General features: G+C 42.8%; 1 protein-coding gene across 1 annotated transcript in view; it reads right to left on the bottom strand.

Annotated features, from left to right (window-relative positions):
* Positions 1-24,910, bottom strand: part of LOC112540193 (collagen alpha-1(XIV) chain-like) — an 85,974-nt gene that overhangs the window by 11,706 nt on the left and 49,358 nt on the right. The window contains exons 31-47 of the mRNA XM_088141571.1: positions 23,241-23,276; positions 22,780-22,824; positions 22,130-22,165; positions 20,391-20,435; positions 19,228-19,263; positions 17,868-17,903; positions 16,580-16,612; positions 15,324-15,395; positions 12,200-12,259; positions 11,493-11,528; positions 10,839-10,910; positions 7,986-8,021; positions 6,917-6,961; positions 4,485-4,556; positions 2,914-2,949; positions 2,753-2,788; positions 540-581 (exon numbers count right to left, since the gene is read on the bottom strand). Of these exons, the coding sequence (XP_087997697.1) occupies positions 540-581; positions 2,753-2,788; positions 2,914-2,949; positions 4,485-4,556; positions 6,917-6,961; positions 7,986-8,021; positions 10,839-10,910; positions 11,493-11,528; positions 12,200-12,259; positions 15,324-15,395; positions 16,580-16,612; positions 17,868-17,903; positions 19,228-19,263; positions 20,391-20,435; positions 22,130-22,165; positions 22,780-22,824; positions 23,241-23,276 (774 nt within the window). The remainder of the gene's footprint in view (positions 1-539; positions 582-2,752; positions 2,789-2,913; positions 2,950-4,484; positions 4,557-6,916; positions 6,962-7,985; positions 8,022-10,838; positions 10,911-11,492; positions 11,529-12,199; positions 12,260-15,323; positions 15,396-16,579; positions 16,613-17,867; positions 17,904-19,227; positions 19,264-20,390; positions 20,436-22,129; positions 22,166-22,779; positions 22,825-23,240; positions 23,277-24,910) is intronic.

Raw genomic sequence — 24,910 nt, 5'->3', positions numbered from 1 at the left:
GTCCCACTTTAGATAAGGGATAGCCCTAATTCTCAGGAAACCTTCTTTTTTTCTGAGCCCACCCACCCCTGCTTCCGAGATTTAACACATTTGGTAGCAAACCTCTTGGCAGTTGAGCAGAAACTCTAGTGACCACATCAAAGAGAGATGAATGCCTCCAGGAATTGAGGATTCCTATTCTTGCTCTTGGGGAGGTGGCCAACCCAATTGATATCTACATGGACTGTATAAAATGCATCTCCAAGGGCAGATTAACTCTTCAGTGATATCATGCATCAAATTGTCAGAGTTCACCTAACCTACGAAACCATAAACACAGATTAAGAAAAGGTAGTTGCTCATATAGCATGCAGTGGCCAAAGAAAGAAATCATATTATGGCTTAATGTGCTTGTTTAGGTCACACAAAGGCTATGCCACTGTCTGGGTTCCTACCACACAGCTAGTCAATTCCATTTGAACATGGTCTAGCATACTATACATACTGCCTGGCTATTAAGAAATGTCTATGATTTTCCTACAGAGAAAAAAAAATGATACCTTCTCTCCTTTGATGAAGATGGTACTTTCCACAGGAGGACCCTAAAGAAGTCAGAGGAGATGAAGAAAGAATCTTTCAGGATGGAAGCAGGACCTTGCAAGAACAACTTTTGCAAATATTCTCCAAACACTTCTGATTATTATTATTTAGAGGTACCGGGGAGGGCATTGTATGCCAGTGCAACCCCAAGACTTAGCCTTGTTTTTTGACCCTACTCAAAGATAGTAAGAATAAGAGACGAGGAAAGAGAGATGTTGAGCCCATTAGTACCAATGGCAGAGTCCCTTTTTATCCATCGGGGTCATCAGTTGCAATGGGCAAGTGACAGAGTATGAAAGAGAGGTTTTCAAGATACAGAGTTGTTTTCTGAGAATGGCTTTAGGTGTTACCAAAAGAAGGATATCCAGACAAATGGACAAGCATGCCTTCATGCAACATGTGACTGTTTGTGCAAGACATGGCTGAAGAAGTGTGCAAAGTGCTGTCATGCAAGTTATAGAAGATCCACTCAGTGCAATTTCATCCTCCTCACACATGCATGCATGAAGTTTGCTACAAGAATGTCTGCTGGCTGACTGAGAAGGTGGCCAAGTATTCAGTTGTTAATGCTTTTGTCTTGAAACATCTGGAAACATTTCCAAAATGATGTTGTGGGGAATAAAGCAAAGTCTTGGTGACGCCAGGGTGCAATCTACCCAAATTGATGGGAATTAAATCTTGGTATATGCATTTTTGCAGAACGATAGGCTTGGTGCTGTGCCTTACAAGAAACAGACTTCCCCAGTTATTGAAATTTCCACCCAATGGTGAATCTGGAAATGGCTGCAGTTTACAAGAACCAGATTTATCCTTCGGAGCTAGGTAATCTGTTGATTGTCCATTGGAGATCACAATAAACACCTCAAGAACCTACTTTCTCAATATAATTTAGGCCACTAATTGGTCAGGCTCAGTTCAGAACTGGATGAGTCTTCAGAGAAGGATGAAGATCCTACTGCTACTCCAACCCCCAGAAATGGCTACCTGCTGACGAGGTCTCACTTGGAGGTAGCAAATACCTGAAGGTAGTTGGAATGATTTAGTACCCCACATTCTGGATTCAGGGGGAGGAGAAGAAATCCAGTTATAATGCATGCTGTGAAACAGAAGTTCCCCCACAAAAAGTTGGGGAGTAGCAGGACTCAGTTAGTGCCTAGGAAGGGTGGGCAAGGGTGTTTGGAGATTTGGTTCAAAAGCAATTGAATTGAATCTCTGAATTGCATTTCCAGCTTGAACCAGTAAATCAGAGTTGGTCTGAACATCACTGTACATCTTCCCAAATGTTTTTTTCCCCCCTAATTCAGTCTGAAAGTCAGAATCAAATCACTTTGGACAGAGATCCAGAGACCAAGTAGGATCAGGATTGCAAATACAATTCATTATTTGAAACAGATTCTGATTTGCAGATCTAAATGTCTAGATGTTATCCTGCTTTTTTCCCCTATTATCACAATAGCTTGGCCCCATACCCTGGACAAAAAACTGTGTTTCTGGAATTCAAGGCGAGCGTGTGAACCACGTAGCATGGATTGGCTTGGTTTGCACAAGAGACTTCCTTCACTTCCTTCCTGGAGTTACCCATTTGTATAACACACTGAATTACAAACTAACTCAAAGGCCTGAGTTTACACAAGGTCATGAAAATAATTAAGCAAGGTTAAAACTAAGCAAGCATCTCATGTGCTCTGTGCCTTCAAGTCATTCTGCGGTGGGATGGGCGGTGACAAATTTGAAATATAAATGAATGAATGAATGAATGAATGAATGCCCAGATGCACTTTCTAGGCCTAATTAAGGTGTTGTGAGAACCCATCCATTCTTTTCTCTAGCCTTCTATTCCTAACTTCCTTTTTCCACCTTTCATGGGATCATAAATATTAGAAGGTCCATTGAGTGTCCAACTCCCTGTTTAGTCCAGGTGGTGACTGTCCACACGTCTGCTTGAACACATGTAGTGAAGGGGATATGAACCACTTCTTGGGTCATAGGTCCCCTCTCAAACTGCTTTTTCTGCTTCCTCTTTGACATCACTCAGCTCCTAGTTTCTCACCAGGTCACTTCCTACTCTTTAGGGTTAGGGTTTCCCAAAGGAAATGCTAGCGAATCAGAGTCTTGGTCTCTCCATATCTAGCAACCATTCCTAGGAGAAATTAAGACCACAAGCATTACTCACGGTCTCTCCAGGAATCCCGGGGGGGCCAGGCAGTCCCTGCAGAGACACAACATAATCACACACACACACTCACACAGAGGGAGGGCATGAAAAAATCCCAAGAGACGAATTGGCCAGATTTGAAGATGTCTCACAGAAAGAAGGAGAGCATGCAAACCTACAGTTTCGCCCTTATCTCCTTTGTCTCCAGTGGCACCCTAGGAGGAGGAGGAGAGAAGCAAAAGGAAAGGCATTTATTCTGTATTTATTTCACAGTGTTCATAATCCACCCCAGTTCCCAAGGACCCTGGGTGGCTAAGATGAAAGACAAGTAGAAGCAGTATATACAGAAGGAGAAGACACCAAACCAAACATACTTGAGCAATATCTGTGATAGCCATCCACGATCAGCCAGGGCTGAAGGCAGATTGGAAAAATACTGCTTTTAATTGCTTTCTAAAATTAAATCAAATCCAGGTGGTCCAAATTTCTGGGGGGAAGAGTCTTCCACAGGGTCATTTGGTCCACACCCCATGACCTTCTTGAGGATGGCAACCTGCAGCTAACCCTCTTTAGATGACTTGCCTGGATGGGCTGATTCCATGTTTCCAAGGGATTGTCTGGGGCTTCCCAGTGTTGCACCACAAAAGGACTTAAAATTAATAACCATCAGTCTCAATTGAACTTGGAAGCCTACTAATAACTAGTGCACTGGCTACAAATGTTATTCCACACTGTTGGATCTGACTTGTCACAAATCTCACAGTTGCACCAGCTACAGCTTCTGGATTGTCTCCAAAGGCAGCCCCACACAGAGTGTGTTACAGTAGTCTAGCATCTGGCGATCAGATTAGTCAGAGAGTATCTAGCTTAACTCAGTTACTGATCTACAGAGTTCAGAGTATGTTGACAGCTCTCTGTACCTCCTGCAGAGGCTGGTGAAGCTGAACCATCCAGAAGCCTGCCCACCATCATTTATTTATTGAATTTATTGAAATTGTACAACCCACCCCATATTGGTAGGTCTTAGGGCAGGAAGCAAGCAACAAAGAGAACAAACCAAGATAGCGATTAAAAAAAGTGAAACACTGCAAAACTAGGAAGAGCAATTTCCTGTATTTTTCCTTCTAGTTCTCATTCAGTTTGCCAAAATAGGATTTGCTCTTGAAATTCTTTCAAAAGAGAAAATAATTAAGGAGAAATTCTATGGATGAAGAGTGAGGCTCTTGCACTCAATGCAAGGAGGACAAGGGAGAAGCGTGAACGTCCTGCACAAACATCTCTGTGGTGACCAGACATCTCAGACATCAGGCAGAATTCATCCCAGGTGACCTTTTCTGCAGTGATGTTACCCACATCACTAAAGGAAAATGGGCCCTCAAGAAATGGCTGGAGAATTTCTCCTCCTTCCATTCTCAGTCAATACAGAACCCAGATAAAATCAGAACCATGAGAGGAAGAGGATGAAGCCACCCTATCAAAAACTTCATATGAGGTAAGAAGTCGTTCCTTCCCCAGTTTAACACGATCTGAGAAGCTTGCTCTAAAGGAGATGCAGATTCTTCCTCTCAAGTTTAGTGTAGTCCTTACATCAGTGTTTCTCAACCTCAGCAACTTTAAGCTGGGTGGACTTCAACTCCCAGAATTCCCCAGCCAGCTGGCTGGGAAATTCTGGGAGTTGAAGTCCACCCAGCTTAAAGTTGCTGAGGTTGAGAAACACTGCCTTACATCATTCTCTCCCTCTGCAACTTACATCTTTGCCAGGCTGCCCCACATCTCCTTTCATCCCTCGCTCTCCAGGGCGTCCTGGGAGTCCTAAAGGACCCTGTGGAGGATTGAGAGAACAGTCAGCTCTTCTGGACTTCTTCTCAATGGAGAAGAAAACCAACCTCTACGAGAGCTGTACCACTTCAGGGTGCCAGTAAGTTCTCAATACACCTTTCCTACAGAAAAAAGTGACATGTTCTTGGAAGACGGTTCTATCCTAATTTCCTTGACAAAAAAACAAGAACACCGTGGAAACCTGAGTTTGGCCGTTTCTTACCCAGTGTTGAGAAAATGGCACCCAAGGCATCTCCAAATGTGATTAACTTGCTTTCAAATTTGATTAATTTTTAAATACTTGAACAATTTAAATAACAAAAACATATTAACGATCAATCAACCCCATCAAGTATTATTTAATTAAATACAGCAATGATTGATGACTAATTATTAATTAAAATAATCATTATTTGATTATTAATGACCTTTGATTCGTGAGAGTTTTAATTCTTGGTCTTAGTACAGATTCTGGTTTCTGTGGTCATTAACCTCCTTGGTGAATGGAAAGGTGGGGCATTCAATTCCACAAATAAAAAAAAAATAAAAGTGTGTACATGTGGGACAGAGGACTTTAGGTAAAGTCAATTAATTCTAACGTAGTACAGCCTGCCCAGAAATTCCTCCTCAAACCCCAGAATGGACTTTTTGAACATTTATTAAACAAGTAGATCATTGACCATCTGTCCACTGATTCTATGGAGGTTTGCCTTAAATATTTCTTTTAAAGATTTTACACATTTCTTACAGGGTTGCCTCACCAGTGGTACAGTCTGCTTTAAGATGCTGGAGCAGAAATCATTAAGCAAAACCCAGATGCCATTCATGCAAGGAAATCTGCACCCAGTGAGAAGTTGGACCTGAGGATTTCCATTGACTGTTCCAACTCCACAATGATCTTTCCTTCAACAGAACAACGTGTTGAGAAGGTTCTAGTCTCAACCACATATCTGGGCATGGTTCAGGAGCCCATATCTGCAACACCACCTCAACCCAATGGCATCTCCCCGTCTGATAGATCTGGAAGGGAAAAATGAGCTCAGCTTTGATCATACTGTCATAGCTCCCATCTTAATTTTTGGGACCAGATCCTGTGGACACCCCTGCTCTTCCTGGGACTTGATTCCCAGTAACTATTTCATGCTGCCATGCAAACAATCACAACTGCATAGGCTACAGTAGGATTATAGGCTGAGAATATTAAAATTAGAGAGGCATAGAGATGATTTGGAGAAACTAGTCAGAGACAATGGTTGGAAAAGCGTGCTTTAATACTAGCAAACAGGAAGTGTGAGAAAGAAGTTCAGACTTGCTTCACCCTCATTCGCTGGAGCAGTGTTTCTCAAGCTGGGCCACTTTAAGATGTGTGGACTTGCTGGCTGGGGAATTCTGGGAGTGGAAGTCCACACATCTTAAAGTGGCCCAGCTTGAGAAACACTGCACTAGAGAATAGGAAGGGGAGGGAATACACAGCCAGACTTTCAAGATTCTGTTACTATAACCTATATCAATAAAGTAAAGTTCCGGTCAGACTTGTGGAGACTGTTTCTTGACCTGGCCTACCTCAAAGGGCTGACATACACAGACTTAGACTAGAGATGAACCACCTTTCCAAAGAGTGGGGAAATCAGAGTGTTTTAAATGTCTCTAGACAATGCACACCAAAGGAGAATAGATGCAACTTCAGAGCTGTCTGGGGGGAAGGGGAACGTGTCAAAAAAGTCAAGATGGTGGCAGGGACCACCTGATTAAGGACCTGCCCCTTTTTTTAGGCATGAACACAACTCCAACATGCTTAGGGAAGGCTGAGGTCCATAATACTGAACAATCATCAGACCATTTTTTGGACATCAATTCACTTGGCCATTCTGTAGATCAGGGTTCCTCAGCCTTGGCAACTTTAAGACGGGTGGACTTCAACTCCCAGAATTCCCCAAATTCTGGGAGTTGAAGTCTACCCGTCTTAAAGTTGCCAAGGCTGAGGAACCCTGATCTACAGAATGGCCAAGTGAATTGATGTCCAAAAATGCTGGCTGGGGAATTCTGGGAGTTGAAGTCCACCTGTCTTAAAGTTGCCAAGGTTGAGGAACCCTGCTGTAGATCCTTTCTAGTCCTTTGGGCTAAACAGTTTGGAATCTAAATCTGCCCTATATTTGGAACCAAACTTAACTCTTGGGAGGAAGAACCATGATCAAACTCCCGCTAGTGGAGATATGTTATATTTTGTTTATTCATCATTTTTAAAAGAAGAAAAGAAGAATGACAAGTGAAAGAGAAAAGAAATTTAAAAAATGAAGCAGGAATGTAATATCAGATATTTTAAATGATCAATCTTAGCGCATGCATCTCAGAGAGATTCCTTACCCGGGTTCCTTTCTCTCCCATCTTCCCAGGAATGCCTGTCTCACCCTAGGAGAACAGAAAAATCAGGGTTAAGAGCAAGACAATGGCTGCATTCTCACAACAAGTGACCCTAGTTACAGAATAAACACATGTTCTGAATATGCACAGAATGATCAATTGAATGGGCTCGGTTTGTACAATACTTTTAGCAGCCACAAAACCTTGTTAGGCTTAGTACATTGAAGGAATGCAACTGGGAGATCTTCCACTGATCTGGTGAAGCATGTTAAAAGACAGCAACTTCAGCCTTACGGAGACCTCCAAGGCCAGGACGGAGGTAGACTCTTGAAATGCAAGATGTTGGATGTGACTTGACTGAAGTTAGGAGGGAGGGAGATGGTGAGCAAATCTGAGGTGGGGAAATTCGCTCCCGCTCTGCCTAGACAATCCAGCAATCAGCTTCATCTAACCAAAATGGAAAGGAAAGCTTGGAGCACCTTATGACAGAGCTACGGCTTTGGGCCCTCAATTCCAGATCACTGCCAAAACTTCCTCCTCCTGCGCCTGGATGAGTCCAGCTGTCAGGCCTTCGAGGGAGGCCAGATCAAGAAACAGGCCTGGCAGCAATTCTAGGAAGGTTCTTAATGGTCGTAGAGTAGGATGATAGGATCTTGAAAGCCTGAGTTTGTCTCTCCCCCATCTTATATGAAAGAAAATCAAAGTGGGGTTATTTAGAGTTTCTTTCTCATGCCACCCTCTATTTCGGGACTGTGTAACTTTTAAACAGACATGGCAGGAGTTCCAGGAATGCTCTTTATTATAGTAAGGAAGAATAACAGAATCTTGAAAGCTTGTCCAAGTTCCTTTCTGACCCATCTTGGGTTGAACAAAATCCAAGTGGGGCCATTTTGAGTTTTTTCTCGTGCTTCCTTCCACCTCGGGACTGTGTAAATTGTGTAATTCTCCCTTATCAGCTCACTCATACCTTCCCCCAAGCCAGCTCTAAATTCCTTTATACTTGGCATCTTATGGAGCCCAGGCTACATTGTTTTGCAACCCTGGATAAAGAAAAAGTCTCACAACAACTTACCTGGATTCCAGGCTCCCCTTTTCTTCCTTCTTCTCCCTAGAATGTAAAGTGTTCAGAGTGTTTCAGTTTCAGAAGTTAAAATTCACCATTCCAAAATTCCATTTTTACATTGCATCTTCTTTCCTCCTTCCCTCCCTCCCTCCCTCCCTCTGTCAAATGGATAACACTATGATTTGGGGATATTTTATCATTACAGTACTTTCATACTTTTTCAGCCCCCGGTGAAGGCTTGCACCCCTGTTCTTTGCTGGCCACCAAAAACACAATTGGAACCAATTCAATGGCCCAGCTTCTGGGGGCTTTAAAAAAGAAAGTTCTCATGCTACTTGTGGCAAAAGTGTTCCTTACTGCACATTCGCCACTTCAAATGTCACCACTGAAATCAGATGTTCCAAATTTCCAAACCAATTTGCCCCCAAAACCTTTGCTATTGCAAAAACCACGAGGATAATTGTAATTTTTGAGTTACCATTGATAATCAAGGTTGTTATCAAGGTTCTCTATTAATGCACTAGAGATTACAATGATGATGATGATGATATAATATTGTCAGCCCTGTAAGTAGACCAGATGCCATGTTGGTGAGGACTACTTTTATTGTAAAGCTATAGTAACAGAATCTTGCAAGCCTGAATGTGCTTCCCCCTCCCTCCCTTTATCTTCATGTGAATGAGGGAGGGGCTTGTCTGAGACATTTTCTCAAGTTACTTTCTTGGCCTGGGCTCAAGCCCCTCTTATCTGACCACTGCCTTGGTAGTGGCTCTTCCCTCTGTCCATCAAGGCCATTCCCTCTTTCTTCTACAAATATCCAGGGAATTATCCCATTGAAACAGCATTTTTAATTGTACTCTTTTTGGTAAGATAGAGAAGCTGGGAGGCTAAGTTACCACTCTTAGTCACACCCAGACCGTTTTCCTTGCTAATGCCAAAGATGATACTGGTCATTTTGGCAGTATAGCTTCATTCCACACATATTCACACCCCTTCTATGCAACTAGGACCTCACATCTCGTGGCTACCTTACAAGCCTGTTGCCTGATTCCCATCAGCTAGCAAGCACAGCAACAGAGCCAGTTTGGTAATGAAAGCACTGGGCTAGAAACTGGGAGACCGTGAGTTCTAGTTGACCCATAGATAGGAAAGCTAGTTGAATAACTGTGGGCTGGTCATTCTCTCTCAGCCCAACCCAACTCACAGGGTTGTGGTGGTGGGAAAAAGAGGAGGAGGGGGGAGCATTAGGTATGCCGCCCTGAGTTCTACAATATATAGGCAGAACACACACTCAGAGTATATATAACACAGGATCCTTGCTTTAAAGAGCAAAATACAGTGTATGAAGAGATAGATGGACATGGGGGAACCAGGATGGTTTGCAAGGACAGGAAGAAGTAGAGTGAATGGTATAAATCAGTTCTAGCTCTGTTTCTCTTTTATTTTTTCCTACCTTTGCCCCTCTATTTATTATTCCTTTTCTATGCTTTGGATAATGTTGCTGAACACAAAGAGGATGGGGATGATGCTATGCACATATTTAATCATACTGTATATAAATTCTATAACATTTATAGACATTAGGAACCTAGTGAGACTTGGCTTGGCCATAATGGGAAAATGGCGCCATGATTCCAAAGAGACTAAAATTCAAGTTAATGAGTAACAACATAATCTTATCTCTTAGAGTTGATAGAGTTAGAGCAGTGTTGTCCAAACTTGGCCATTTTAAGATGAGTGGACTTCAACTCCCAGAATTCCCCATTCATCTTAAAGTGGCCAAGTTTGGACAACACTGAGTTAGAGAGTGTGCCATCACAAGGATGTCACTGAATATCAGTCATTGGGAACCAATAATGGGATGTCAGAACTGCCCTCATGTTTTCCTTTGGGTTTCCCATGGCCGTACACTGCCTGGGTGGATCTTTGCTCTGATTCACCAGATCTCTTCTTCCTGATGGTGATCATCAGTTATGAACTGGGCTGGGATCCAAATTCATTGCATAGTATGTTACAGCTGCAGTTTGAGGGCAGATGCTGCTATCACCATGATGGATTTGATTATCACACCGCTCCATTGTGGCATAAGAGTATAAATGCTTTAAATTAGTATAGACTGCTGAAACTTGCTCAATTTGTAGGGTCATTCTGTTCTCACTGATACATGTTTGGGAGTAGATCTTCTGTTCCCTCCTACTGGTTATCCTTCAGCCAACACTAGCAAGAACAACCTGGAATTGGTAACACTTGAATTGCGTCCAAGTGCCCAATTTGCAATTGGTCTCCTTAAGACTTGCATAGAAGCAGGTGTCAAAATTGTCTAGCAGTCAGATGACATGGATCTGGGCTTGATATAGCCACAAATTATCTTTTTTTGGATGCTTATTTATCAAAAAAAAAATTCTCTTGGGGGACTGTGCAAAACGGGAGCCACTTTGGGGCAGTCAGCTCCATTATCATTCTTTGATCAGCTAAGGGTTTAGTTGCCTAGGTTTGAACGGCCCATAAAAATGAGGAATATTTTCATCTAATTCAGTGCAATGGTTGACTAGAGAGAGGAGGAATATTTTTGCTCATCATATCAACATCATTGCCAGTCTTTTTCAACCAGACCCTGTAGCTGTGCCTGGGAACCGAAGACTGGTGCAGATGTATTAAAAAGCTTTTAAAAAAGCTTTATGGTTGATGCATGCACAAAATATTGGTGTGCTGCTTTCTAAGCAGTTGACAACCCTGTATTCAGAAATATTGTGGACCAGCAGGAAGGGTCATTTTGCATATGATCTCCCCACCACCACCACCAACATGGGCTAGGCATCACATTCATCTCTCAGATCTGCGGCATTGCTAATTTCTACTTACATGTTTACCTCTTAGGCCTGGTTCCCCAGGCACTCCTTTCTCACCTTGATCACCTTTTGGGCCCTTTTCTCCCTGAAATAAACAGTATGTCACATTCCTGTCTGTTTTCCTCTTACTTGCGTCCTCTACGGATGAGAGAACTTATGACAGCCTCCCCTTATGCAATCCAAATGTGCTGGACTGGAATTTGTAATTCTCAGTCGTTGGCCTCGCCGGATGGAAACTGTGGGTGCTAAAGGAGAGAACATCGCGGGGGCTTCAGATCTGGAGATCTGGCTGCCACGAAGAATTGTCCCATGAGATTTCTGGTGCTGTAAATGGGTTCCAATCTTCCGAAAATGGAGCCACGCAATCAGGTGTACTAGGTAGAATGAACGCTTTGGCTTCCCAGAGGCCGCTCTATGATCGCTTGGGGAAACAGGAAGCTAGGCTGAAAATCGGCATTCAAATCAATTAAAAACAGAGAGACTGCCTTTACGCAACGCCACGCAAGCTTGATCGCTGGCGAGGGCTAAGAGTAGGAAAGTACACTGACCTAGCTTAAATATCTGAATTTTGGAGGCAGGCCGTGTGAAGTTTTCTAAAATGCTAATTATACCCAAAACACTATTACAAGCAATGTTTACGGTGCACTAATTGCTCACAGACGCTCACCTTTTGCCCCGGCTTGCCAGATAAACCAACATTGCCCTGCAAAATTTGGAAACAAAGTTAGCTAGATAGTTATTCCTACAGCAGATGCATCCAGTATAATTCCTGCCAGGTGTTCTGCAGAGAAGAATGGGAGACCAAGATCAGCGGGCACAGATGTTGCAGAAGATACTGATAAAGCAGTGCTTCTCAACCTTGGCCACTTTAAGATGGGTGGACTTCAACTCCCAGAATTCCCCAGTCAGCAAGCTTTAAGATGGGTGGACGTCCACTCCCAGAATCCCCAGCCAGCAAGCTTTAAGATGGGTGGCCTTCCACTCCCAGAATAACCCAGCCAGTAAGGTTTAAGATGGGTGGACTTGCACCCCCAGAATTCCCCAGCCAGCAAGCTTTAAGATGGGTGGACTTCAACTCCCAGGATCCCCAGCCAGCAAGCTTTAAGATGGGTGGACTTCCACTCCCAGAATTCCTCAGCCAGCAAGGTTTAAGATAGGTGGACTTCTACTCCCAGAATTCCCTAGCCAGTATGCTGAGTTGAAGCCCACCATCTTAAAGCATGCTGCTGGAGGATTCTGGGAGTGGAGGTCCGCCCATATTAAATTTGTCAAGTTGAGAAACACTGTTGTAGAGTGAAAGTCCCATCCTCCTCCCCCATTTTTTGATATTGTTCTTTCCCCAAGAGATGGACCCCATTCTGTTTTTCAACTCACTCTTTCTCCAGGTTCCCCTTTCAGTCCCAGTTGACCTGGAATCCCAAATCCTGGGCTTCCCTGTAGAGGGCAAGTCAAAAATCAAGGTTATTTTCCCCTGCCAGTCCTTCAAGGTAGTCCAGACAGGAAACCAAAACCACGAGTACTGACACTACCTTTATTGTAAGGTTGCAGTCACAGGATCTTGCAAGTCTGAAAGCGCTTCCCCCTTCCCCTGCCTTTACTTTCCAGAGTGAAGCAACTCTCTGCTCCCTTACTTTTGCTCTCCTGAAAACTAGGGAGGGTCCAGTCTGAGATGCTTTCTCCACTCCCATTCCTTCTGTGGGCTGAGCTGCCTCTTATCTGACCATTGCCCTGGTTGCAGCTCTCCTCCTCCTGCCTCTCAAGGATATTCCCACAGACCATTAGGTCCCCGCTCAGCTCTCTAGACCTCAAGGGCATCCGTAGGGCGTAGGCAAAAAAGGTCAAGATGGCAGCCGCAGTGGGGCAATTGAAGCTGCACTGTGCATAAAAAACAGGCAGAGCCCAAATCAGACTGTTATGGCTGGCATTGTGACTTTTTTGACCTCACCTATGGATGCCCCTGAAAGATTAGTTAGTTTCTATAAAAAGAAATAAACTGAAAAGAATGAAAACTACAACAAATCAGAAAGAAGGATGGAAAAGTATATTTTTTCAAGCCAGCTTTGAGGAGAGGGGAACAGAGATGTGAGTCAAGATAAGGTTACTACCGACACCCTATAAAAAAATGGGCAGGCTGAGAATGGGAGTTCCTTCCTCCCTTCCCTTCCCTTCCCTTCCCTTCCCTTCCCTTCCCTTCCCTTCCCTTCCCTTCCCTTCCCTTCCCTTCCCTTCCCTTCCCTTCCTCCACCCATCTCATATACATGACTCTGGGCTACTTACAATTAAAACAGAATAAAAACAAAATAAATGGGATATTGCAACAGGAAATAAAATTTGTTAGCATTGGAACAGAGGGGTTACCCCACCATCCTGAATGAGAGGGTGGAAATGTTCCATCCAACTTATGGGCAGTGAAATCAGAGAAGAAGAGTGTACATTTCTTGGGGACTCAGCTTTTTTCTCCTCTTCCTTATCCAAAGTAGGGTTGTGTGAGTTCAAGGCTTCTCTGAGGATGTCAGGAGTAACTGAGCCCCCCAGATCTTTTGGGAGAAGATTTGGGACTTTTCAAGGGTGCCGTGGATCCTTGATTATCTTGGAAGGCTTAAGAAAACCATTTTGCCCCTTAACACCCTCCACATTTCAAAAACCAACTCAGAGATTGGGGGTTCTTCTCTCTTGAAGGGCTCAGGGGACCCAAAAGGGATGCTAAGGAGCTCCACATTTTGGATCTTTATCCAGAGATGATGGAAATGTGGTGGCCATTTTATATCCCCCATAATGCCCCAGATCTAACCCTATTCCAGGGCATTGTGGGAAAAAGAATGACAGCCATCCCTAAAAAAGAAAAAAAACAATGGAGACTGTTCAGAGAACTTCTGTAAAATGTTCTTTTCTTCTGGTTGATTTTGTTTTAAAAAATGGTTTTAATTTTCCAGAAGCTTGACTGATTGATGAAATTTAAAAGGCTGCCCAACTCTACAATCACTCTGCCTGATTTTTTTTTAAAAGATAAAACATTTAACCATACATTTAGTACACCTGCCTTTACATCTTTTCTAGACCTGTCTACTTGGAGAATCCATCTGTTTACTAATCCAAAGTTAAGACTTCTTAGGAGCTGATTTTTTAAAAAGAGTCTAATATGCCCTAGTTTATATAAGAAGTCAGACAGAATTCCAACTTCTGCCCAAGTAATTATAACTACTCTCTCTCTCTCTTTTAGTAATTTTATTAAAATTAAAAAAAAACAAATACAAACTAATATAAAGTAAGAAAGAAAACAGAAAAAAAAGAAATCAAAGAGAAAGCTAAAAATGCAAGAAAGGGGAAAAAAGTCGGAAAGGAAAGGAAAGGAAAGGAAAGGAAAGGAAAGGAAAGGAAAGGAAAGGAAAGGAAAGGAAAGGAAAGGAAAGGAAAGGAAAGGAAAGGAAAGGAAAGGAAAGGAAAGGAAAGGAAAAAAGAAGGGAAGGGAAGGGAAGGGAAGGGAAGGGAAGGGAAGGAAAGGAAAGGAAAGGAAAGGAAAGGAAAGGAAAGGAAAGGAAAGGAAAGGAAAGGAAAGGAAAGGAAAGGAAAAAAGAAGGGAAGGGAAGGGAAGGGAAGGGAAGGGAAGGGAAGGGAAGGGAAGGGAAGGGAAGGGAAGGGAAGGGAAGGGAAGGGAAGGAAATAGGAAGGAAAGGAAAGGAAAGGAAATAGATCCTCACGTGGAAGCCGTTATAACTATTCTCCATGTTCAACTTCAATTTCTAACTGAATGCCAATAAACATGGATGTGGTATATCACCATCAGCAGCACGGCTATTTAAAAAATGAGCTTTAAGAAAATTCCTTCAGCACTGAGCTGGAAGTTTACAGACTTCCAGGTAAAAAAGATCCATTTTAAAATAGAAGTTGTGGTGGTGAGCGGCACCCCTCCACATGCCTGGGAGCCACATACATGTGAGCTCATCCCAACCAGAGTAAGATTGTTTGGAAGGAGGCAAAGGTGGTCGGGCACTCTACAGACTTTGGGACTTTTGCTTGAACTAAGCATTAAAGCAGGGTTCCTCAACCTTGGCAACTTTAAGACGGGTGGACTTCAACTCCCAGAATTCCCCAGCCAGCTTTGCTGGCTGGGGAATTCTGGAAGTTGAAGTCCACCCGTCTTAAAGTTGCCAAGGTTGAGGAACCCTGCATTGAAGGGCTGAGCATTAAAGATGTATTTACGTGGCAACATCGCCTTGAAAGACCTAGACGGGTGGAGACCAGGAGTCTGTTGTGGGGAAGGCGTGCGTTGCAATAAAGCGTTGTGTACAGATTGGCTACGCTGGGGTGTGTCCAGGCCTTGGAAAGCAAAGAACCCCCACCCTGATAATGCTTTGCTGGGAGCCTGGGGTCTTCACTGTCTTATGGGTGGCATGCTAATAAAATTATGTTGTACCTTCAAAGTGATTTGGTTGCATTAAGAGAGCCAGGCTTTGGCGACGTGGCATCTAAGCACTTTAAATAAATGATGATAATTTACCTTTTCACCTTTTTCTCCTTGTTCCCCTGGGTGGCCTTTTGGTCCTGGAGGACCCACGGGCCCAATTTCCCCCTAGACATGGGAACAAAATGGACATTTGTGGGCCGTTATTCTCAAACAATGTCCTGAGGAATTTTCTGGAGCAAGTCATTCGCCCGTGAGAAGAAGAACTGCTTTTCCCACCCAGACTGAGTGACCCAAATTAATTTGTATCTCCTGGCTGAATGCGCCGGAAGGACCAAAAGTTTCCTTCAGATTCTACACCTCTCTGAATTCTACAACTTTAGTCTTTTGATTTAGCAAAGAAAACCCCGCATTCCAAAAATTGTGAACATTATGGGGAAATGCATCCAGAAATAAATGCAAACGGGGAGCAGAATCACAGGGCAATCAGAAATTTATGGATAATGAGTTTGTAGAATTCACCGCAGGCAAATAAGCGCACAGGGGATGGATGAATCTTTCCATTCAGTGCTGGTTTGGGGATAAAAAACACCTCTTCTCTGATAGCTTTATTAGTAGAATCCTACATTTCCAATACAGGTCATAGAGAATTAGATTTTTTCTCCCTCTGTTGGGTGACTAGCCGCGTTAGCAGATAATTGCAGATTGCCTGCTCATGAATGGCGCATGTGAAAACAGACAGTAAGTGCTCATACATAGTTGACAGTGAACAGTTTCTCATGCGCCCCACAGCCTTTGCAGCATAATGCGAGGTGTTTTGGTAACAAGAACAATAATGAACCTGCCTTGAGTGTGTTTTTCCCTAGTAGAACTGGTTTACAGAACCCAACAGGCCAGTTTTTAACCATGTTGATGATAAACTCTGCACACATTTAAAGGACATGCTAAGGTTGGGGAGTTGAAACTTTGGTTTCTTTTGTGCCAACCCAGCATGTTTGAGCAATTCATGAGTCAGTTGGCTAATTTTTAGCCAAGAAAATTGTGCTGTGGGAGCCTGGTCTACACATCCCTTTATGAGTGTGTCTCATCCAGTCTAGCTCAACCTTATTCAGTTCCTGTTCAAGTGTATGAAAGATGGGAAAAGGGAAATGTTGGTCACCAGAAGAAGATGAGGTCTGATCTAGAAGATCTTTTTTTAAGGTTCACAGAAACAATAGTCACAGAAGCTCTCCTTAATTGCTTTGATCTATCTAAAACCTTGTTGAGATGTTTTCCAGTGCCATGACTTTCATCTTTGGGGCTCTGTCAATGCCTCCCATCTTTGGCTTCCTGTGTAGACCTACTCTACTTACCCGAACTCCTTTCTTGCCTGAAGGTCCCACCACCTATGAATGAAGAGATCAGGTCAGAGTCTTGCAATCCAGTCAAAATCCTGATTTTCATGGCTGCATGTTTTCCTAAACTGTTATAAAGCTACATCTATATTTAATTGAATCCAAGCTGACACAGTGTATAAGAATAAAGGTGAGATGTTTCTTCCAATAGGAGAGTTTGGACTTTCTTTTAATTTTATTTTGTATTACTCTGCAAACTTTCCACTTATATTACTTTCCACAGAATATCTGTATTTTGTCATTTCTGTGTATTTGTCTTTTTTTCTTATTTTCAAATTAATAAATAATTAATTGTTTATCTTTCAAAAAAAAGAATGGTGAGATTTATATGGCTTTGAACTCTTCTCTCATTCAGATGAAAATCAGAGCGAGAGAAAAATGCCTTATTCACCCTCTGAAGCCATCCTCTTTCTGGACAGTGTGACAGCAGAACAATTTCTTGTGGCCCTTGGGAATTGTCATTTTTTCCAAACATAACTATTTCTGGCTGGAATATCCCTATTCCTCCTCTTATTGCCACCATCACAGTTCTAACTGAAAAGAGGATAAAGAGCCTTTAGAGAATCAAAGTGGAAGTGTGTTTGTTTATTGATTCTGAAGTCAGACTAGCTTGAAAAAAAGGAATTTCCCTAGCATTTTACAAATGTGCTTAGCGCCCCCCCCCCACCTGGAATTGTGCACAATTTTATTTCTGGTATCTTATTTTTGAGAAGTTCCCAACCTGTAATGGCATGTGGGAAAGACCTTGGGAGACAGGAGAAAGAGTCACACCCTAGAGAACGGTCTGATAAATGAGATTTGAGTCTGAAGGACAGGTGGGGGGTGGAGAAAGCATCTCAGAAGGGACTTTCCCTAATGTTCAGGAGAGGAGGGGTACTTTCAGACTTGCAAGATTCTGCTAATGTAACCTTACAATAAAGATAGAGTTAGTACTTGCCTGGACAACCACAAAGGGCTCACATGAATCTTGCAAGTCTGAAAGTACCCCTCCCGTCCCCTGCTTTTACTGTTCCAAAAAATGGGGAGGTCTGAGATGTTTTCTCCACCCCCATGAAGGGTGCAGAATATAGACTAGTTCATGTGGTTCTTGGCGTGTTTCAAGTCAACCAAAAATGAAGTTGACCACACATTGGCTTTAGGTAAGTTTTGTTGAGGGAATGGGGGAAGGAAATAACTTGAGGAGGCTGGGCCCTCATCTTTCAGACTAGGGACATTTCAACCAAGACCACCACAATGTTAGACTTACCCCCATGGCTGGTGCACCAGGAAATCCTTGAACGCCCTAAGCAGAAGGGAAGCAAAAGAATGGGATTTTAAAGGGTGCAAATTTGTGCATAAATATTTATCTACCTCCTCCTTTCTGAATGGGGCTACTGTGATTGCTGCAAAGGAAAACAATCTCAAAGGTGTAGAAGTATGACGAAACTTAAAAGATCAAACTCCAGTTTGCTAATGCTTCCAGCTAGATGAAGGTCTCGGCGACACACTTTCCTTGTTCTGACAGAGAGATGGCTTGCTCACTGTTTGGTGAAGAAATGTCCTCACAATGGAGCCTTCATCTCGGTGCCACCCTGATGCCAAGACAGGCTGATGCTGGATCAAGATGGAAAATGGAACAAGACCTCCTATGCCAATATTCTGATTTGCCTGGAGGAGGAGCCTGGTGACCTGTAAGGCTCCCATTGGCCAATTGTAGGTCCACCCCCTCCCATCTGGCCATGGGGTTCTTTGACTTGGAGGCCACTTCTGCTTTGGCTGTTAGAGAGAAGAGAATTTCCCCAGCATCCAAAGTCTAGCTCAAGTCAGATCAATTCAGTTCCATTTAGTTTAGCTCAGATAGAAATTGCAGTTTTGTGGAAAGCATTCACAAGGTTGCGACTTCTACCAGTAACCTCCCCTGCTTGACTTCTCTTCTTCAGCAAGTACCTCCACTTGCAGGAGAGGAGAACAAACTATGGAAATAGTTGGGAGTTTGGGGAATCCAGAGGAATCATCTCAGTTTCTTGAACTTTCAAATCCATCAGACTTTGCCCTCTTAGCCATTTGGCCTCATGAAGAATGAATCAATTAACTGTTAATAGAAATATAATAGCGAGAAGCCAGAAAACTGAAGCTAAATGAGAGATTAAGTAACAATGATGACTTTTCGTGAACATTAGAAATCCATTATCAGCATTGTAGCAAGAGGCTGAAACATTAAATCTAAATGAACTATCAATTAATAGTGATGTTATTATGAATATAAAGCTGGTTCTACTTTATGGAAGCCTTGCTCCTCCTGAAGTTCATGAGAAGTGTTGGACCTTAACTCTCAGATATTGAGGGATTTGCAAGCTCCCAATACATCGGGTAAGAGTGTTTCAGGTGGAGGGGTCAAAAAAATCAAGACGGTAACCATAGTTGCATGAACAAAGCCTTACCCCCTTTTATGTGAGGGCAGGGCTTTGATCACATGATTATAGCCATCATCTTGATGGGTTTTACCTCCTTGGGGAGACTGGAATGCCTAAATGAGACATTCTAACAGATTCCATCTTTCATTTGCTGGCTGAAATAATACAATCTAGATACAATCTTTTTCCTTGTTCTGTTCAGTTTTTACTTACTTGGTCTCCTTTTCGTCCCTCGGGGCCTGGAAGTCCCTAATAATAATAATAATAGTAATAATAATAATAATAATAATAGCAATAATAATAATACCTTGCAACATTTCATTTACTGAAACACTTTGTTTGGAACCACATCTACATTATGTTGGAATATGAACAATTCTCAGGGATTGGGATAAAGATGAAACTGGCCCTAAATTACCAGCATTTGTTGAGCGTTCTTCAGAAGGGAATAGATATTGAATAGGTTGAAACAGGAAAAACTGGCTTTCAAGGGCAGCATACACCTTTCAGTAATCAATTGGCAATACATAAAAGAAAGTTAGTTGCAATAGATCCATATTCTTTGCTATGGATTCTAATGAATGCAAACCATTTGCTGACACAGAGAATGCAACAGAAAGATTTCCTTTCTGCCCCACCGTGGCTTCTGAAATTTTTGCCCCACCATTCAAAGACAGGGAAGGAGGAACTGACTCAAGAAAATCTTAGCACAGCAACATCTCAACAGGTGTTTCCGATCGGAGTCACCCACTTAGCTGCAGAAGATACACCTTTCACATAAAATATAATCTAATGGTAGTCAGTTTTCTCTGACCAATCTATCAATTAAGGCAAAGCAACCAGGAACACCTTCTAAGAATCAGGAAGGTCAGGGGAGGGTCAAAAAAGTCAAGATGAATGAAGGCCCCCTTCCTTTTTTACATCATCTTGACTTTTATGACCCCCTCACCAACACCTCCACTGAGAACCATCAGGAAACCAACTGAAGGTTGTCACACCTTTGCAAACACTTGGCAGTTTCAGGGTAGCAAGGTATGGAAATGTTTGACTTTTTAACTTAGGAGAAGACAGTCGGGGTCTCCAGAATCTTTGTCCTAATGAATATATTTTTATTAAGGCTCTTTTAAAAAAGGATAATAGAGCAGGAGAAAGAAACAGGACCTGGTGCAAAGCAAAATCCCAGCTTTAGCGCTCTAGAAAGTCAAAAAAGTTAACCTGCAAGTAGATCCCCTTGCTCATAAAAATGCACAGGTAAACTGGGGGCAGTGCATTGCATCGGGGAAATGCTTGTTTTGAGCTGGCCACAGCACAGTCCTTGAGTGAGCAAATGGTGCAGCATCACTGAGCATCACTCAGCTTTGGGAGGGATGACTTACTGTGATTCCCTGAGAACCTTTTGCTCCAGTTTCTCCACGCTCTCCCTGCAAAGGGTGCAAAATATATTCTCATTAGGCGCTCCAAGAATATCTAGTTAGCTATTGAATTCTCAGCATCAAGAGTATACAGCATAGAAAGGCCTCTGGTTAATCTTGCCACTTGGCGGGTGATCATGCAAAGTAAAAGGGTTGTGGGGTGTGCGAAGTGGCATTGGGCCCGCTCAGACAACAGGCTCACTCAAAACAGGTACAGCCCCTGCAGGGGTGTTCATACCACACACTAAGCTTGGGTAGTTTTAAAAGTCTGATGAGCCCAAAATGACAAATGGGATTTTATGCAGGTACAGAAACACACAGTATATGGAGAGGTTGTGTTCCTGGCCTCCAAAGTCCACTGTGCTAAGGACTGCTAAATCAAAGATTTCCTGCACCTTCAAACCCAACCAGTAGCTCATAGCTTCAGGCGATGTGATGATATGTGGGAATGACCTTGGGAGACAGGAGGAAGAGCCGCAAGACTGGGCAACCAGCGGGTAAGAGGTATCTCAGCCCACAGAAGGAAAAGGGGGGTGGAAAGCATCTCAGAAGGGACCCTCTCTAATTTTTCAGAGAGTAAAAGAAAAGGAGGGGAGAAATACTTTCAGTCTTGCAAGCTTCTGTTTAATGTAACCTTACAATAAAGGTAGTGTTAGTACTCATGGTTGTGCTACCACTGGTTGAGGCAAATTCTGCTCCAGCTGTTGTGTTAGTTGCAATCATGGCATTCTGCAAACTGGTTACTTGTATATCCACTCGCTGCCAGTGCTATAACAACAACACTGCAGCTACACACTCAGCAGTTAGCAGTGTCCCCTGGGGATTGGAGGCCATTCCTAAAACTCCAGAGGAGATCTTCTGCCTCTCTTAGGAAGGGAGTAAGAGTCTTCCAAGATTGATACTAGGCCTTTGAGGTAGTCCAGACAAGTCCCCCCTCCTCCTGCCTGCAGACTGAACTGCTTCTTAGCAGACCGTTGCCTGGGCTGCAGATATTCCTCCTGTCTCCCAAAGTCATTCCCACATGCCCTCACAGGCAGTCCTGTGTGTGAGCTAGACCAGGGATTTTCACACTGTGGTCCGCAGGACCCTGGGGTCTACAAGAAGTTGATGGGGTTCTGTGACAGGCTAAGGGCAAAAAGAAAAGAAAAATAAGAGGAACACGTTCATTTGAATGCAGCCAATTTTCTAACAACAGAGCTTTGCCTCTTGATTGGGGTTCCAGGATTTTTTTTCTTAACTATCAAGTTCTGCGGCCTGAAAATGTTTGAAAATGCCTAGTTTAGACCGTGTGAAGGTACTCAAAGGGGTGACAGCTGATCCTCAACATAGCAAAGGGTTTCAAATGAAGACGTGACCATTTCACTCCAAGAATTCAGGGTCATGCAACCACAGATGGAGTCCGATTTAGGGAGTTCATTAAATTGGTTCCTGAATTAACCCCATTTCTGGGTTCTTGCAATCCATTGCATCATAAAGTCCACAAATGGGATGGTTTTGCATTACACGTTAAGCCAGAGAGAACCCAAGCAAGGTTAAAACAAGCCAAGCATGCTGTGTGAAGTGGCTGCTGGGTCCAACCTTCATGGTGGATGAATGCAATCAATGCCATGGTGAAAATGTGGTGCAGGAGTTATTGTGCAGGTGTTATAGTCTTAGAACTGGGTTTAAATTTCCCTTGGAAAAGAGAATAAAATGTAACTCACCTTTTCTCCTTTGACACCATCTTGCCCTTTTTTACCCTGGATTTATAAAAGAATAAACATACCTGTTTATGGTAAGTCTGCAGAAGAGAATTAACCAGTAAATATTTAATTTTCATACAGGTAGTCCTCACTTAATTACTACAATTGGGAGTGTCAACTCTGTTGCTAAGTGACATGGTCGCTAAGTGGAAAATCACGTGACCATGACAGGCTTATGACCTCACTTCCCCTTTGGTCATTAAGCGAATACCATGGTCATTAAGTGAGGCATCACATGACCGCAATTTGCCATTTTATTTCTGCTTTCTCCATTAACTCTGCTTATCGCAAGCAGGTTGGGAAGCACACAAATGGCAATCACGTGACTGCAGGATGCTGGGATGGTCATAAATGCGAGGATTGGTCACAAAGCTTTTTTTTTTTATACCATCATAACTTCAAACAGTCACTAAGCCAGACAGTCAATAAGCGAGGACTACCTGTCCTGTGGAAGAGTGAACAGCAAATATTCTTCACCATCCAGATGAAGACCTTGACTTTTTCCCACATACCCCTGCTGGAGGACATGAGGTTGGAGAAGGCAAACTAAAAGTTCTGCTCTCTCTTTCCTATTAAGCATGCCACATATATATCTTTGTGGACATTCCTACCCTTAAGCCAGTGGGTCCTTCTGTCCCTGGAAATCCTTGTTCCCCCTAAAGAGAAAACAACAAGAGTGTCATTCCTTCTTCAAGCGACTCATGGATCAGAAGAAACTTTCCCTAGAAAAACAGAACTAAGAGCAACATGGACCAGACTTTTTGCTTAGCTAATTAAAGATAATTCAATTTTTTTTTAAAAGTCAGAAATATTTGTAGCAACTTTCAGCCCAGTTTCACTTGTTTACACACACATATATACACACACTATACATAGATATGTCCTTAGGTGGGGATACAGTGTACAGTATCCAAAATTATTCAGAGTGTGGAGCAAGAGAAGAAAGAATTTATTTTCTCCCTGTTAATTTTAACCTGGGGTATCTGGTGAACCAATCAGCAGGAAATCCCCAGGCTGTTGCCATGATATGTTAACTTTGAAATATCAATGAAAACCATCTTGCAAAACTTACTTTTGGCCCTTGGAGTCCTGGATGTCCCATAACTCCCTGCAAGCAAAATAAACAAGACAACCTCATCCTATCAAATTATTCTGTGTCCCAAGAATAGGCACAGGACTTAAGAATTCTACAGCAATAGGTGAGAAACATATGATGGTGTAATGGGTAGCAAGAATAACCTTGAGGAACAGGAGGAAGAGCTGCTACCAAGACCATGGTCAGATAAAAGAAACCTGAGTCCAGGTCAGAACTGTAACCTGAGAAAGCATCTCAGACAAGCCCCTCCCTAGTTCTCATGAAGGGTATTCAGACTTGCAAGATTCTGTTAACTATAACCTGATAATAAAAGTAGTATTAGGATATGTAACTTTGGTTTCCTAGTCTGGTCTACCTTGAAAGGCTGACAGATGGGCTTGGCAACATCTTGTTCTGTGGAGTCCTTGGTGCTCTCCAAGCTTGGTTGTTTGCTTGCAGACATTTCATTGCCCGACAAGGTAACAACATCAATGCTAGTGAGTGTGGGGTTTGCTCCCTGTTTATATACAGTAGCTTGCCCTCCCAGTGTTGGTGGGGGTGTGGTTTTCTCCTTGGTAGTTCCTTGATTGGGGTATTGTTTTCTGCTTGCTTGATTGTTTGTCTGGTGTTAATCCCTGCTTATCTGGGTGTTGGCGGATGGAGAGGATCTGTTCTGGTCTTTTTGTTTCCTTCTTAGCTTTTTTATTGTCTCTTTTGAATGGTGTGTAAATGTGATTTATCTTTAGACCCCCTCATCTCACAAAAATGAAGAACCACCAACTGGGATGAATGTGGACTCAAGTCCCATGATCCCTGATGCCAGGTGGGCCTCAATCTCCCCATCCTTCTTAAAAGAACCAAAACTTGTCTCAGATGCAGACTCTGGATTCTGATGGTATAGAACCAAGAGAGACAAACAACAAATGCAGAAATGCAACCTTGTGACAGCCGTTATGTTTATTTCTTAAATTTACAGCCACTCTTTCCCAAAGCCTTTGCAATCTAGGCCACTGGTCTTCCCGCTAAGGCTCAGAACCAACAAAATTCATCAATGACAGCCTCAGTGATTGGGATTTCCCTTTTAATGTTCACTTTCTTTCATTTTTGTGGAGCTTCCATTTAAGAAAGAAGGAGGAAAGAGGGGGAAAGAGACTTTGTTTTGGTCACAGACCTATACACTTTTTTTTTTTTTTTTGCAGAGAGGTGAAGGGAGAGATATACCAAGAAATAAAAATTGAGCAACAAGCAAAAAAGGAAAGGAAAGGAAAGGAAAGGGAAGGGAAGGGAAGGGATGGGATGGGAAGGGAAGGGATGGTAAGGGTAGGGAAGGGAAGAGAAGAGAAGAGAAGAGAAGAGAAGAGAAGAGAAGAGAAGAGAAGAGAAGAGAAGAGAAGAGAAGAGAAGAGAAGAGAAGAGAAGAGAAGAGAGAAGAGATGGATTTTAAGAAGGCAAAGGGGATAGGATTCATTTTTCTTTAATGGCTGAGTTGTCTCAGCAGTGATTGTTTGACCTTGTGTGGGCTTGGAAGCTAAGCAGAATCAGACTAAGTTGGTACCTGGATGGGAGCCTACAAGAACATCTCAGATCTGTTAGGTTAGACTGGAAAATTATGTAACATCCTGGAAGAAGGCAAGGGCAAACCATTTCGGCCAAGGAGTCACAACAAA

The sequence above is a fragment of the Python bivittatus genome, unplaced genomic scaffold, assembly GCF_059951505.1.
Source record: "Python bivittatus isolate LINGU-HERP-01145 unplaced genomic scaffold, Pbiv_v1 ctg000330_np1212, whole genome shotgun sequence".
Classification (NCBI taxonomy): domain Eukaryota; kingdom Metazoa; phylum Chordata; class Lepidosauria; order Squamata; family Pythonidae; genus Python; species Python bivittatus.
Note: the sequence above shows the minus strand (reverse complement) of the source record. Positions and strands in the feature narration are given on the sequence as shown.